This window comes from Haematobia irritans, chromosome 2, assembly GCF_050003625.1.
Source record: "Haematobia irritans isolate KBUSLIRL chromosome 2, ASM5000362v1, whole genome shotgun sequence".
NCBI classification, from domain to species: domain Eukaryota; kingdom Metazoa; phylum Arthropoda; class Insecta; order Diptera; family Muscidae; genus Haematobia; species Haematobia irritans.
The window spans coordinates 77,903,894-77,921,001 of record NC_134398.1 but is presented as its reverse complement, the minus strand read 5'-3'; the positions used below and the strand labels follow the sequence as shown (position 1 = coordinate 77,921,001).

The following is a 17,108-nucleotide window of genomic DNA, read 5'->3' as shown; positions in this document are numbered from 1 at the left end:
CCAAACATATTTTGCTTCTAGCATATATATTTTCACGATTGGTCCAAACAAAATATTGTTTGTATTGTTCAAATATATTATGTTTCACCGTAGAAAAAAAATTAATGAAATTTTCTTTGTGTGCATATATTTTTGAGGCGCCAATTGGTTACTTCTATTATTTTACTTGCAGCATACTCTCTATGTCTCTCATTCTAAACACATATATGTTTATAGCCTATTTCTAAACTAATATATGTTTGCATCTAAGCATATTACATTTACAAACAGTTTGTGTCCCAAACATAATATGTTCTAACATATTAACATGCTATGCTATGCCATGCCATACAATTTAATAATTGAAGATTATTTCATGCAAATGTTCTGCTTAGTCCAATTTTGGTATACTCTTTGGAACATTTCTCGCAACTAAATGCTTCAATGTTGTCTTTCAATGCGTCAATTGAAGCGGAACATGAGCTTTAACACGGCCCACAAAATTAGTCTACAGATGTAAAATCGTAACATCTAGGCGACCAATTGACCGGTCCCGAACGTGAAATAAAATGTTCACCGAACTCGCCTCTCAATAACTGCATTTTTACGCGTACTGTGTGAAAACGTCTTGTTGAAACCACATGTCATGCAAGTCAAGCTCTTGCATTTTGAGCAAATCCCATTACGGATATCATATCACGGTAGCGCTCCGTTACTTTACGATTCTCATTATCTTTGAAGAAGTACGGTTCAATGATGCCACCATCCCATATACCGCACCAAACTCTGGCTTATTTTGGTTGCATTGCTAGCCAAAGTCGACAAATTGCTTAATTTAATTAAACTACGCTTAAATTGGAACAAGCGCGCAATGAACTTTCTTAACTGAGCCGTTTAAACCAGTGTTCGTTTTTAAATAAAATATTATAATTTTACCTTCAACCTATCAACGTTAAATCCTTTGTTCCAATATACCCATTCAATCAAATACATAATTGTGATTGTTTAAGTCCAAACAACAATTCATTCATATTTAATGGAAATTGACATTTTTCATAATCCGTCATAAATTCATATATGTGCCACCGACTATTATACCCAATTGCATATGCGTTTTATCTTCCATTGTAACTCTCGTATGTATATCTGACAATATTGTGTGACAGCTACCGTAGTGAGCACACAAGAAGAAACAAGATTTCCTTTAGGTGAGTTATATATTTAGAAGATAGCACCCTTCCATGATAAGACGACCAAGTGACAGCACTCACACACAAATATCAAAGGGACATCCATGGACAGCTATGGTGACAGAATAAACGGGCATATGATTGATCGATTAGTAGGGAACGTTGGCGTGGGGTAATACATTAAAAAGAAGTTGTCTTCCAAGACCTTGCATTGTGTATGCACTCAGTAGCAGAACATCGGCGATAGCTATCGGTATCCGAGTCAAAGACTTATGAGTAGCAACATTTTAATTGATATGTCATAATATCCAGTGACATGTTTCTGATAATCTTCGCAAAAGATTAAACCAACATGTCACAGAGTCTACTCTCTAAACACGGCGCTTGATATTTTCTTTATCTATTGAGTGGAAATAAATGCAGCATTGCCACGTACACTGACTTCTACAGTATGCCAGACGCCAATTGTGTCAATAGCAACCAAAGGTACCCACTCCGGCCAAGTTTTACCCCTACATTGCAACAATCATGGTTGCATGTCAAACCTATCAAATGGTTTGGAGTTGTTTAATTTATCTGGCGTTATCTTCTAGCCCATAATAAATAAATCAAATGTTAGCATTTTGAGTAAATAAACAATAAATTGTTGTGAGGTACAACCTAGTTTCGTGGCCTTAGATGGATAATTGTTGACAGCACTGAACGAATATCATATCAACTATAACTGTTGCTTGGATGTATGGATTTTGGATTTGGGTTAAACTTGATAAGGGCCACCGACAATGGGCTGCTAAATCGCTGCGGACGTTGCAGGTACTTCTCCATGAACATGCTTAATATTTGTTAAAAGTAAGTACTCTTATGGATTAGTTGTAAGTGGTGGAATTTTATTTTATCTAGTGATGGGGCAGAACAATCAACCATTCTCTGAAGTACTACAGACAATATTCATTGTTCTGGTGGCGCTGGCTGGTGAACTGAATGCGCCACTGCATCGGTAGAATACAAGTTGATGTGTGAGGGAGCAGTGAGCCGCTGTATCCCCTACAAAGAGGCAGTCACAAATAAATCACAAAATCATTCATCGATCGATCAATCAATTTTCTGTTTACACCAATGCCATTTCAAGATTAACTAATTTCAGAAGTTTTTTTTTTGTAATTTACAACTAGGCACTTGGCAATCCAACCTAAGTCCATTTGCCTCACCAATGGATAGATGGGAGGAACATATACAAAGACATAATACAGCATTGTATTTCTAACAACTGCAGATGTCCTCATTTGGTCCTAATCGACGATTATGCTCATTGTATGCTATCGGTTGTGTTTTGTAGTTGTCGTACTGCCAACACATTTTAGTCATATCTAAAGACAATGTGTGTTTGTTATGCCAACATATTTAAATGAATGAATGCTGTCCTTTATGAGGATTGAAATTATGTTTGTATAGTTTCATACACACACCCACACACACAGTTACAATTTCATTTCACAATTTAAAGTATTTGTATAAATAAATCGATGTGGTTGAATGATTATGGCAAAATATCCTTTCCTTTATCACCTCTAGATTCCGACTTTCCTGATGTGACTTAATCGAATACCACATATTTAACATTTGTAAACTTACTATTTACATATTTTCTTAAGGAAAAAAAATCAGATACAAACTGTAAATATTAGGCGAACTTAATGTCAAACAAACCAACGATTTTACACCTTCCATCCTGAACCTGCCTAGTTCTCGACAAAAAAAATCCTTAAGCAGCAACAACCTACAGACAGAAAATGTTAATACAGTCGAACTTCCCTTTGTTGAAATCATAAAAAATGTACCGGAGCTAGTAAATGTAGCGGATCTAGTAAATTTCTCTATAAATTTTACTAGGTAAATTTTGAAATTTTTGACTTAAAAATTTAAAACGAAAAAATTTGGTGTAATAAGTAACATTTTTAAACATAATGTGTGAATAATGTAAGAAGAAAATTTCCAAAAATTGATGAGCAAAGGCGAGATGTGCAAATAGCATTGTCAGTTATACACACAAAGAAATGTGAACCCACTACGAAGGAAAATGTGGAAAATTTTAACTAAACTTTATTCGGAACCTATTCGGAACTATTTTGTGAGAAATACGAATTTTTTACTTGTTAACGAAAATATCGTAGTTTGAAGGTATAATCTTGGAGTTGACAATTCGGAAGTACGAGGGCGGTTCGGAAACTTCTTAGCCTATCAATGAAAGAGAATAGATAGTTTTTCAAAAATATTTTTATTTTTCAATAAAATCTCCTGAAACTTCAACGCTTTTCTAGCAATTCTATCCGTTGATTAAAATAGTTTTCCTCAAGGTCTTCAAAATAGTGGTTTACAACTGCAATTGCATCTTCATCTGAGGTAAAACGCTTGCCAGCAAGGAATTTTTTTAGATTTGGGAACAAGTAAAAGTCACTGGGAGCTAAATCAGGAGAATAAGGTAGGTGGTCAAGCAACTCGTAATTCGTTGATTTTAGCCATTGTTAAAACACTCTTATGCGCTGGTGCGTTGTCTTGATGAAAAATTATTTTTTTGTGTTGTCAGCCAGGACGTTTTTCTCGAATTTGTACATTTAATTGATCCAAAAGGTTGCAATAGTACTCTGAATTTATTGTTTTACCCTTTTACAGATAGTCAATCAATAAAATACCTTTGAAGTCCCAAAAACCGTTGCCATAACCTTACCAGCCGATTGAATTGTTTTGCCTTCTTTGGGGCACTTCCTCCAGCTTCAGTCCATTGTTTGGATTGTTCTTTTGTCTCTGGAGTATAGACGTGGATCCATGTCTCATCAATTTTATTTCGCTTAAAACGATCCCAACAAGCTTGAGAAATGTTCATTCTTATGCGTTTTTGATCGACTGTTAACAAATGCGGCATCCATCTTGCAGAAAGCTTTTTCATCTGTAGTCTTCATGCAAAATTAAATGGACTCGATCATTTGAGATGCCCGTTATATTAGCAATTTCACGCACATTTATTCGTCGATCATTTAATACCATATCATGCAGTTTGGCTACAATTTCTGTTGTTGTTGCTGTTTTTGGACGTCCACTACGTGGTTCATCTTCAATGCTTGTACGACCACGTTTAAATTCAGCAACCCAATTTTTTACTTTACTGTTGCATATGAAGGAGCACTTTCACCTAACACATTCACCATATCATTATGAATTTCTTGTCCCGATAAAACTTTTTTATGTAAATATTTAATGATAGCACGCATTTCTAATTTTTCCATTGTAAAAAAATTGCGGATGCGTCATTTTTGAACATCTGTTTCTATATGAAGGAGTTGTCAGATCGACACAAAAATTAACATGTTCATTACAGATATGGAAGTTTCCAAAACACTTTACTTTTTCCTGTTTATACCGCGCTTTTTGTGCTAGGCTAAGAAGTTTCCGAATTGCCCTCGTAGTTTGTGGGAAATACGTGTTTTGTAAATCTCTATAATATTTAATTTATTCACCTTTTTTAGTTAATTTTGCTAACGTAAACAAAAAATATTAAAGTCAAGAAAACTTTCTCATATAGGAGAAATTTTTACTAAAGAATAATAATTGTCATGATCTAAAAATGAGTTAAATTGGCTTTAATGCCCTGGAAGGTTCACTTTTTTGAGTGTTGTAGTTTTCCCTAAAGAAGCGTATTAAGTTCGTGTTTCACCCTCAAAATAAATCGCTTCTGTAACATAAACTCCCAAGTACATTCTGCTTCAAGCTTATCTATTTTCAGGATCGATCCAAACAAAATATCGTTTGTAGTGTTCAAACATATTTAGTTTTGTCTTGGACATACACTAGAACAAATTTTTAATGAAATTTTCTTTGTTTGTATATATTATTAAGGCGCCAATTGGTTACATTCATGTTTTTTAATTGCAGTACTTTCATGTTTTTTCTTCCAGTCTCTCTTTCTAAACAAATATATTTTTATAGGCAACTTCTAAATTAATATATATTTGCATCCACATATATTATATTTAAAAAATGTTATGTCCCAAACATAATATGTTCTAACATATTACTATATATGTCGCAAACATGTTATGCTAGTTTATGAACATTATATGCTTGCACTTAAAAATAATGTGCAAAATAATGTTACATCCAAACATATGAAAAACAATCTTTTTTGTCCGTGTATAACAACAAAATGCATTGTTTTAGATTTAACACATAATCTAGTTATTCAACAAAAACAAACTGCTGTTATTATAACAAAATTCAAAATAAATTATATATAATATATATTCGTTTTATCATTTTATTACACTTTTTATGGATAATGGAGGACGAATTCAGGACATCATTATGAACGGGAACGTCATACACAGAAAAAAAATTTCCGTAGTTAAACTAACTCTAAATTTAACTTATTTTTATTGGAAAAAATATTTGCTAGTAATTAAATTTTATTATTTTTATCGAAATTTTCCACAGCTTAATGAAATCTTACTTTTTTTAAGTATGTCTGAAAAATTTTATGAACTAAACGTGAGTATAAAGTTCAATGACCATACACATAAGTTCAATATGAACTAAAGCAAAAGAAAATTTTCGTATGATTCCCAAAAATAGTAAGAATGAACTACTGTATGGTTAAAATTGTCATGATTTGACGCCAACGAATTTCTTCTTTACTTTTAGTTAATTTTTTCTTCTATGAGAAGATGTAATTTCGTGCAGTTAATAAGTACAACAGGGCATTAAAATTTCCTGGTTTGAACAACGCTTTGTGGATATCTCAAAATTTAGTTCAATTTTCGTGCAAGGTAGTTCATTCTTCCTATAACACAGTTCGCTTTTTTTCGGTGTATTTATATTATTTGCGTAATCCAACGCGTGTTGTGTTTTTATAATACTATTGATCTGTAATTCTCATAACTTCCCTATAACATAACATGAGCCAACATTTCAATATTTAAAAAAATGCAGATTTTTCCAAAATTTTAAAAATGGGTCGATAGAACCCTATAAATGCCGAAAGTAAAAGCAATAGAATCAGAAGATGACAAATTGGCTGACGTAATATAAAAAGTTGCGTTTGCATTTTGCCCGAAATATGGCCTTTTTAGGGCTTTTTGTTAAAAAAAGCAGCAGTATGAAATGGTTTCTGTTGTGAAAATTATGCATATGCTATTGATAGTGACTTTTGATAGAGAGTTAATGAAAATTTAATAATTTCAATGTTCTTATCCCCTATTTATACCAAAGAAATAAATACACTGGACAGTAAGAAGAAACACACGAGAATGTTGTTTACATTTTATTATAAATAATTTATTTTTTTTTTCATTTTTATTTTACGTTACGTGACCCTTAAGTTGCTGGCAGCACTTTAAATTTTCCTTTTGTTTTTAGTAGAAAGTAAATTTTTCCAAAACTTTTTTGAAAGTCTACGTCTTCACATTTCTTCACAAGTTTAACATTCATTTTGGTCAAATACTTGCCAAGTATGGTCATACCCTCCTGAAAAAATTTTGATACTTGCCCAATAAAAATAAGTTAAATTTGCCCGACTTAGGGTATAGTCGGTGGAGTTTTAGGTGCAATTAAAATAAAATTGAATAACTGCACTCCTGACTAAAACTAGACTATTTTATATATTAATTGTTCCCACTTTTATTATATCTTAATTCGTTCTTAAAAGCGACATACATACTTTCCTATAGATAGAATACTAATATCGCAATTCTACACGGATGAAAAAGACTGGTTTTCATATGTTTGGCTATAAACATTATATGTTTGGAACACAAATTTTTAAACACAATATTTTTGAGTGCAAGCATATAATGTTCATAAACTAGCATAACATGTTTGGGACATATATGTTAATATGTTAGAACATATTATGTTTGGGACATAAAATGTTTGTAAATATAATATGCTTGGATGCAAACATATATTAATTTAGAAATAGCCTATAAACATATATGTGTTTAGTAGCTTGGAGCGCTATTTAACAGGGAGCGATATTGAATTAAGTTGGTGGTTGTTGCTTGTTATTACAAAATTAACATTTTATTTTTCCTTGGGCAATTGATCAGCTACTTCTTTGATCCTTACAAACTGTGTGGTCCGCTGTTCGAATCCCCGTCCGGCAAAAGGTAAAATTAAAATAAAAAACAAATCATAAAATTGAATAATTTCTTCTACAATGTTTGTATTACAGAAAAAGGTGCTAAGAACTAAAAAATCTCGTGGAAGTGAGAAAGATATGGGGGAATATACAATTGGGCAGAAACAAAATTTTGACCATTCAGGTCGAAAACCTATGTTGTTAGCACCTATATTACCTGTTTATGTTCATAATTCATTATGATTGTAAATATATAAATAAATAAATAAAATTTTGAGCACAATATTGTTTGGGAGAAATTTTTTAAGCATATAATATTTTTGGGTGCAAAATGCTTCCAAACATATTATATGGTCACATAATAATATATTGTGTTTTGGAAGACAACATTATTGAATTTGGATGCAAAAATACAAAATGTTTGGAACTTAGACTACCCAAACATATATTGTTTAGACCAATATGCTTTCAAACATATTATATATTGGAAGAGATCAAACATATAAATGTTTGGGCAATACCCAAAAATGTATATGCTTGAAGCAAAATATATTTGGGAGTATATGTTACAGAAGCGATTTTTTGTGAGCGTGTAGATGTCAAGGAAAATTGAATGAAAGAACCTATGAAGCACCTCACATCACACGTTTCCTTTCCTTAAAATGAATCACTTAAAAAGAGAAAAGCTTTCCTCCCAGTAACATGAACATACACTGTTAGAAAAATATGTTTTTAATATGTTCCGATATAAACAAAATGTGTTTCGGGCACAATTTTTAAACACAATATATTTAAGTGCAAACATGTAATGTTCCTAAACTAACACAAAATGTTTGGGATACATATGTTAATATGTTAGAATATATTATGTTTGGGGCATGAATGTTTCATAAAAATAATATGTGTGAATGTAAACATATATAAATTTACAAATTTCGAGTAAACATATATATGTTGTGATACTTTATTCAAAGAGCGCCAGAGAGAGAGAGAGTTAGTATAGAGAAATAAATAGAGATGGAAACCGGGATGGTTGAATAAAAAGATATCAACATAACACAGCGATAGAATGAAATGAGAGCAATTTCTGTGAAACCGCTTGTATGTTGGTTCGGAAAACTGTTTCATGATAAGGCCATAAATTTTATATGCTTAAGTCTAATTACTATTTAATTTGAATATTAGAATGAGTATTCAGAATAAAGAGAATATACATTCGGAACCAAGAGAATAGACATTTGAAAGAAAAAACAGCATATTTGTATTACAGAAAAAGATGCGAAGAACTCAAAAATTTCGTGGTAGTGAAAATTATGTGAGGGAATGAGCACAATCTTCTTTGGGGAATTCTTCCAAACATATACTATTTTTGGACTCAAAATGCTTCCAAACATATAATACGCTCAGATAAAACAAACATATTAATGTTTCTGCAGTATCCAATAATATATGTGTTTCCTGCAAAATATGTTTGGAACATATGTTAGAGAAGCGATTTTTTTTGAGGGTGTACAATTTATTCACCTTTAGAATTTAATCAATTCTCAAATCCACATCCATTTACTTTTGTTTGGAATAGAAAATCATGTCTTTTTTTTGAAAAATCCAAGTTGATTAATTATTAATAAGTATGAGGATTTTCAAGGAGACCGATTTCTGACTTACCAATTAATCGCATAACTTCGTGTAGGTTTAAGTAAACATTTAAATGACTCTGGACCAGGCTGCACAGCGCTAAGAAAAATAATCCAATGGTAAACGAAATGCTAGTGGGACACATGGTAACAAAATGGTCAGCAGGCTCCAAGTTACAGATTTTTAACACAATGTATATATTTTCTCTTATTTAGAATATATTTATTTATTATTTTTATTTGTATTGGTTGTATATATTTTTTAGTTGAACTTTAATAAATACTGTGTATTTTTAATGTGTTGCTCTTTTTCACTTCAAATCACTCAATAAATAATATTTTTAAAATAATATTATATTCGTTATTTAATTTTTGCACTATAATCCAGTTGCATTATTTTTATTTTAATTTCGGTAGCGATTCATGAAAATCAACTGAACTAAGATTAGATACGGAACACCGAAACGCTAAATTGTGCCTCTGATGTTATGGCGTTATTGATGTAAAGTTACTACCATATTTGAAATGAAGGCTTTATTAAATACGTCCAACTATTATTATATTTATCCGATTGGATTCGTTTTGTCGTAACGAAATATAGTGAAGAGGCAGCATCGGAGCATCATCCGAGTTTTTAACGTGCACACCGTGACGAGTTTCCAAGAACTGTCAACTGGATAAATAAACAATCGCATCTGAGCCGCTCCGACCAGCTAGATATGTTATACCCACCACCACCAAACAGCAGAGTGAACAAAACTGTTGTTTCCAACTGGAGTGCCAGAGGAGAAAATGTGCACAAATCCTCAATACAGTTGTTGCCTATCCGTATAACACTCAGCGGTTATATGAGTAATTCTTCGCTTATTACAGAGACTATTTGACACCCTTATTTATTTCTCCTCTCGCTTTGCGTCTCTCCCATTTGAAACCACACAACCGGCACATTGTTTATTTTTCCATAGAGTGAGCATTTGGTAGCAATTTTTAATACCACTGCTGACATCTGTGGTCAGGAACTTTTAAAATATTTAATATTTTAGTAGATTTTCCCCTTCAAAGGTATTTATAACAGTTGTAACCATTAACATATCTAATTCTCTCTTCTTCGCATTTTTGTGGATATTTGGCAGCATTTTTAATAGCGACATCTATGGGTGAAATGGTGTCAACTTGATTACAATGAAATATCTGGACTTATAAGGAGTATTAAAATAATATGATAATATACCAAAAATGATAGACTATAGAAGATGATCCGTCGGTGTCAAACGTTGTTTGGCAGTTCCACAAATTAAGAATAAACGAAGAAAATAATATATTTATTTATTTCTGTGTCTACGGAATAAACCCTTCAGACTGGCAATAGAAATTATCTTAATCCTAATAAAAATATATAATATAAATAATTAAACTATTAAATTATTCAATAAATTCTTAAACATTACTGTTGACATAGAAAAATCTAAATGTTCGCACATATTATTAAATAATCTCATAGACCTATGAATTGGTCCATTCAAATCATAATTTGAAGAATGTAAATCCAAATTGAAAGGAAAGTAATGCCTTAATGTACGAGGTGGTGAATTAAATCTAATGAATGAAACAAGTTCTGGGCAATCAATACTTCCATTAATAATACCATGTAAAAACATTAGGGAAGAAATATCTTACCACGGCAACTTATGGACTCTCGGCTTATGTTAGACATAGGAATATTATTCCTGAAAACTTCATTCAATACCTTCAGGAATTCTTCATAACATATAGATACAATGTCACTCCGTAAAACTGAGTCCCAATTTATCTCAGAAATAAGAAAAGCATTGTAATCATAGCGCTGCACACTATCTGTGCCAATGTCGACAAAATCATAAAAAATCAATCGAAACCAAAAGCGGAACATGATGAGTACCAGCAGGAGAAATGGGAAAATCACACCTTGATACAGTAAACCTTAGATCAGAACTTACAAATATCAAGTCCAACATTCTATTAATAGAATTAAAAACTCGATTAACCTGACATAAATCTAAACTAAATACCGCATCACACAGAAAAAAAGTGTCTCGTAAATTTAAGAACATTTTTACAATAATTTATTACAAGAAATTTCCAGAATTTTAGTTCATTTTTCGTATCTTCAACGAAAATTAACTACTCGAAAGGAAATTTTACAAATTCTAAGTAGCAATCGATAATTCATGGCCTACAAAATACGATGGAAATTTCCTTAAAAAAATTCTTAACTGGTAGTTAAAAATTCGTTTGTCATGCTATAAAACTACTTGTGAAATATAAAGTATTTTCTAAATAATAAGTGCAATTTACTATAAGATTTTTTTGTATGAGAAAATATTTTTTTACGAAAAATTAACTTGAAAGTGGATAGCAATTTCTTACTGACAATTCCTATAGTTAATAATTGTTGGTAAAAAATTACCCAATGAAATATTTTTAGTTCATTTATAGACATTTTCGTTAAAATGGTAGATAACATTTCATGAAAATTTTGCAAATTTTAAGTTAAACGTTTCATCGTTCATAAACTAGTGTGCCTTTACGAATATTATTCTTAGAGTAAATTGTCAGCAGATGCGATGAACTAATGCATAGTAGAGAGATCTTTATCGGCATAGTGGAATGTGATTAATTTAAAGATGATGTTACTTGAGTTTTGTTGTGTATACATGAGGGTGGGGTTGTTTTTATTTTTGTTCATTTAGTGGTTTGTGTGTGTGTTTGTTATTCGCGAATGGTTTATTTCCCTGCCAACATTTGGGTGATAGTTTTATCGTCTTTCGCTAAGATGTCACTATTTCGGATCGCTAGGAAGTTTTCTGGTAGTAAAATCGCAAGCACAGCAACAATAAAAACAACTATCGCGTGGGGTGTTTCCGTTTCGAAACAAATTCGACTCTAACAGCGATCAAAAATCTAAATATAGACTTCATACATCGATATAGCTAATTTTTCAATAGCACCTCTCTGAGAGTACATGTGTGTAAAAAGCCACTATCAACCAACGGGCGTGGGTGGCACAGAGGGAGAGCCTCTGACTTGAAAACGAGAGGTTCCGAGTTCAAAGCTCGGTGCGGCCGATCATCATTTTTATTTTTTAAAAAATAACTATCGCTTTTTTGACTTCTTTTGGTCACTGGTTTGATTCCCCGAGAACACTATCGCGTAGTGGGACATTTGTTCCCGAACGGGGACACTTACTCGATAAGAAAATGATATCGCCTATGAAAGTTTTATCTTCCAGGGTGAATCTACTTCGATACACTTTCGATAGAAAATGTTTGCAGGGTTGGCTGGATGAGGTGTTGTTTTCAATAAAGGCACATGTGTTTTTGTTGTTGTAGGGATGTTTTGGCTTTGCTTGGTTTTGTTTGGCATGCTTCATTTGTATAGTTGGCGTTGGCGTGGGTTGTTGCATCTTTTAAGCAGGTATGCAACAAGGAAATATAAAGGCATGGAATATTTTGTATTTTTGAGACATATATTGGTATTTGTTTATTAAACCATTTAAATGAAAGTTGTTAATATTATATTTATATATATTTATTAATATTTAACGGTAGTTTAGAAAAAAGTTATTAAGAATATTTAGGAAAATATGTTGAAATTGAAAGTGTATTGAAATTTTTATTATTCAATGAAAAAAATTAATATTCAATTCCAGATGAATTTGGAAAATTTTTGTAATATCTTAGCGTATAGTTTAGTCATAATTTGCACTCAAAAAAAAGTGAACTCTCTATTTCACTAAAGCCAATTTAACTTTATTTTAGTTCATGGAATTAATATGTTTGGAGAAAGTTGCCTTTACTTTAATAATTTTTTGTTTACGTTAGTTAAATTAACTAAAACCGAGGAAAAAGATATACTCAAATGAAGCATAAAGATTAACTAAACTCGTGTATTCCACAAAATAGTTTAGAATTTCTTTAAATTTGTAAATTTTACCAAAGAGGCGTCCATCATGAACTTCGTATTTCACTAAAGACATTCTTGCAATTTTTAACTCCAAATTTTTCCTTCAAACTACAAAATTTTCTTTAACAAGTGAAAAAACTTAGTTATGTGTAATAAATTTTCTTGAATTTGTCGAAAAATATTTACTTATTTTTATGACATCGGCATGATGCCAACGTTTGTAATACTGTTTAGTTAAAATTTTCTACAAATATTCAAAATTTTCTAAAATTAACCGAAAGTTTTCTTCCTGGTGGGTTCACTGTTTTTTCAGTGTGGTAAGTATTTTTTAATATGGCTTTCTTTTAAAAATAATATTTTTTATGTATATTATTATTTGTTAATTAATTTTTTTGGATACCAGTTTAATGTTTTTCTTTGTTGTAAAAGCAATATTTAATTTCAGAGCAACTCCAGATGCACCCAGAAAAAAGTGCCTTCGAAACTAAAGGAAAAATTCTTCATCAATATAGTTTACCCATTTTATTTCCATTAAGGTAAATTTTTTTTTTTTTATTATTATTTTCATCTATGGATTAAACCCTTACAGACTAACAGTAATATATTACATTATATACATATTGTTTGTTAATATATCAAGTATTTAATAATAATGTTATCTTTTTCTTTACATTGTATTTCTCTTCTGACAAATCAAGATAATAATAAAATTTATTGAATTCTTTACAAAGACGGCGAAGTGGATCGTTGTTTTCAAAGTTCGTTCGAAAGTATTCAATGTGGAGCAGTTCAAAGTTGCGGGTAGGTCTAAAGGGAACATTGAATGATATGCTGTTAATAAGGAAGTCAGATTTAAATCTTCCGTTAATTAAATCAACCATAAAACAGATATTCAGCATGGTACGTCTACTTTTCAGTGTAGGTAATTTGATGAGCGATAGTCTTTCTTTGTAAGACGGCAAGGTTTGAGGTGTCCAGTTATTCCGACGTAAACAAAACAGTAAAAATTGTTTCTGAACAGATTCAATACGATTGCAATGAATTTGGTACTGTGGGTCCCAAATTACAGATCCATATTCCAGGATAGGACGCACAAGTGAAGTATATAAATTTCTTGTAACAAATGGGTCAAAAAATTCCTTACTCCAGCGCTTGACAAATCCAAATGATCCATAGGCCTTATTTACAGTCATAGAAATGTGAGATCTAAAATTTAGCATGCGATCCAAAAGTATTCCAAGATCTTTAAAGGATTCAACAGTTTCAAGCGTTGTGCCATTCAAGTTATAATTCGTGTCGATATAATTTAATCTATAAAAAGAGATATGCTTGCATTTCCTTATGTTCAGTTCCATCATATTTGATGAGCACCATCTGTACATGCTATTCAGATCAGATTGGAGTAAGGATTGGTCATCACTATTCCGAATAACCTTTATAATTTTAACATCGTCAGCATACATGAGAGTGTAACCATATTTAATGGCTGATGGAATGTCATTTATAAATAAGCAGAACAATAGAGGGCCAAGATGACTGCCTTGTGGAACACCAGAAGGCACATGTATTGATTTTGAAATAATGTTATCAAATACTACAAATTGTGTACGATTCTTTAGATAACTTTCAAACCAGGATACCATTAATTCACTGAAGCCCATGCGATGCAGTTTGTACAGTAAAAGTGAATGGTTTACTTTGTCAAACGCCTTACTAAAATCAGTATAAATGACATCAGACTGTAAACGATCTCTAAAGCCTTCATTAACCATTGTAGTCAATTCCAAGATATTTGTTATGGTCGAACAAGATTTACGGAATCCGTGTTGTTTAGGCGATAGAAGAGAGGAGACTTGATGATTCAAACTATCAGAAATAATTTTCTCCAACAGTTTTGGAATAGCACTTAATTTAGCAATTCCTCTATAATTCGTAATATCTGACTTGCTTCCATTTTTAAATAGCGGAATGATAAATGAATTCTTCCACAATGTAGGAAAGTGACCTGTGCGCAAGGATTCATTAAACAGAAATGAAAGAGCAGTCGAAAGAGAATGAGCACAATATTTGAGGATGTTACTGGGAATCCCATCAGGGCCCGGGCGATATGAACATTTTATCTTTTCCATATAACTCATCACAATATCAGGAGAAATAAATGGAGTAGTGAATGTCGAATATTCCTGTATCATATATGGGTACGCATCAGATTGCTTGAAATCCTTATGGCAGTAAGTTGTTGCAAAGAACTTTGAAAACAAATTACATATAGATTCATTATCATCCCCTTCAACAGCACCATAGTGAAGGGTTCTTGGATACACATTTGATTGACGTTTAGAATTAACAAATCTGTAAAATGACTTTGGATTAAGCTTCAGTTCATTTTTAATTTTCGATAAATAATTGTTATAGGATTGTTTATTCCACAGGTTGTATTCTGAACGAGCAATTGAGTAGTTTGCATAGTCAGTCACAGATCCAGATTTTTTATACTTTTTATAAAGTTTATTCTTTCTATTCTTCAAGTTACGTAATTTACTGTCATTCCAAGGTGGACCAGTGTGAGAAGTTATTCGAATTAATGGAACAGATTGGGCTATGAATGAATTCAAAGTTTCATAAAATGTATTTATTGATTCATCAAGATTTCTCGCTGGTAAGATTTTATTCCAATCCACATTTAATAGTAATGAGTTCAGTTTTTCATAATCAGTTCTATTAAAAGAGAATATTTTATCAGTTTTCAATACGAGTTTATTTCGCATAGATCTCGAAAAAGACATATTTATATCCATACAGACAGTGGGATGATGAACATCTTCAGGATTTACAACGGCATTGACGCGTGATAAAAACACATCTTTTAGTTCATTTGTAAAAAATAAATCAAGTAATTTATTATTCGAATTTTGTATGTTGCTAATTTGAAAAAGACCATCTTTTAACAAGTTTTCAACAAATTCAGATTGATATCCATTTCTTAGCATTGGTACGGAGTAATTCATTTCCTCACAATATTTCCATGTAATAGATGGAATGTTAAAATCACCAGACAAAACAATCAAATCAGAGGATCTCGCAGTAGATAGGACCGATTGGATAGCAGTCAAATGAGCATTATAAACATCGTTACAAGAACCAGGAGGAATATAGGAGCAAGTCACAAACAATGAATTATGGCCGCACCTTATTTTCACTCCTATATATTCAATTTGAAGTTCATTTGGAATATCAATTTTTGATGAAGCAAATTTCGAAGAAACAGCAATTAGGACGCCGCCACCAGATTTCTTCAAACCAGTTGTACGGTCACATCTATAAATTTGGTACTTGTCGCATAAGATTTCAGTATTTAAGATATTACTTTGAAGCCAGGTTTCAGTAAATATAATCAAATCATAATCAAAGCCAAAGCTATCCGTATATAGGTTGCATAATTTTGTGTTTAGTCCCCTAACATTCTGATAAACTAAAGTAAAATTCGTATCATTTGTGTGAGAAATAATAAAATTTACTCGTTTCAGTAAAAAATCCTAAACTGTAAGCAGTTAGGAATAGTTCATTAACTAGAATAAGGCATGGAATTTTACTAATACTGTTTTCTTCGCCGGGTATAAGAATTTACTACTGAACAAGAAAATTTCATTCACCGATAACAAAGCATTCGTAAAAATAAACAAAATCCGAACTAAAACCAAGTTTCCTCAAAATTAGTAAAATTTCTTATAAAATGATAATTCTTACTTCCTTTATTATAGAAAGCTTATCATACATACGAATAACACTTGGCATAGAAAAATATTTTAGTTCATTCGTACTAAGAAGTATGCAATCCTTTCAAAACTTAAGGAAACACACTTGTTAGAATATAGGAAATTTTCCTATATTTCTATTGTCTACCTGTAATCGATACCTGTCATCGCAATCGATGTGTTTGCGCGTGGGTGTAATCGATATGTTTGCGCGTGGGTTGTTTTTTAGTTGGAATCGCGTTGTTGTGGTATACGGAGAGATTGTTAAAAAATAATATGGTAAAAAATATAATAAATAAAAAATATAATATATATGAAATATTTGTTATTTTAAATTAGTGAGAAAAATGTTTTGAATATAAATCTATCAATGTTCGTGATGGTGTATAAAGAAAGAAAACACCAGCAGAATAACAACCCTTTCATTTGTCTTCATTTTGGAATCTTCAATTATCAGGTAATATTCAGTGACGCTAACCTT

At 31.6% G+C, this 17,108-nt stretch overlaps 1 protein-coding gene across 1 annotated transcript in view; it reads right to left on the bottom strand.

Moving 5' to 3' along the window:
* drl (derailed) overlaps positions 1-9,706 on the bottom strand; it is a 105,394-nt gene extending 95,688 nt beyond the window's left edge. The window contains exon 1 of the mRNA XM_075295369.1: positions 8,962-9,706. Coding sequence (XP_075151484.1) covers positions 8,962-9,076 — 115 coding nt within the window. The 5' untranslated portion in view covers positions 9,077-9,706. The remainder of the gene's footprint in view (positions 1-8,961) is intronic.
* Positions 9,707-17,108: the final 7,402 nt, after the last annotated feature.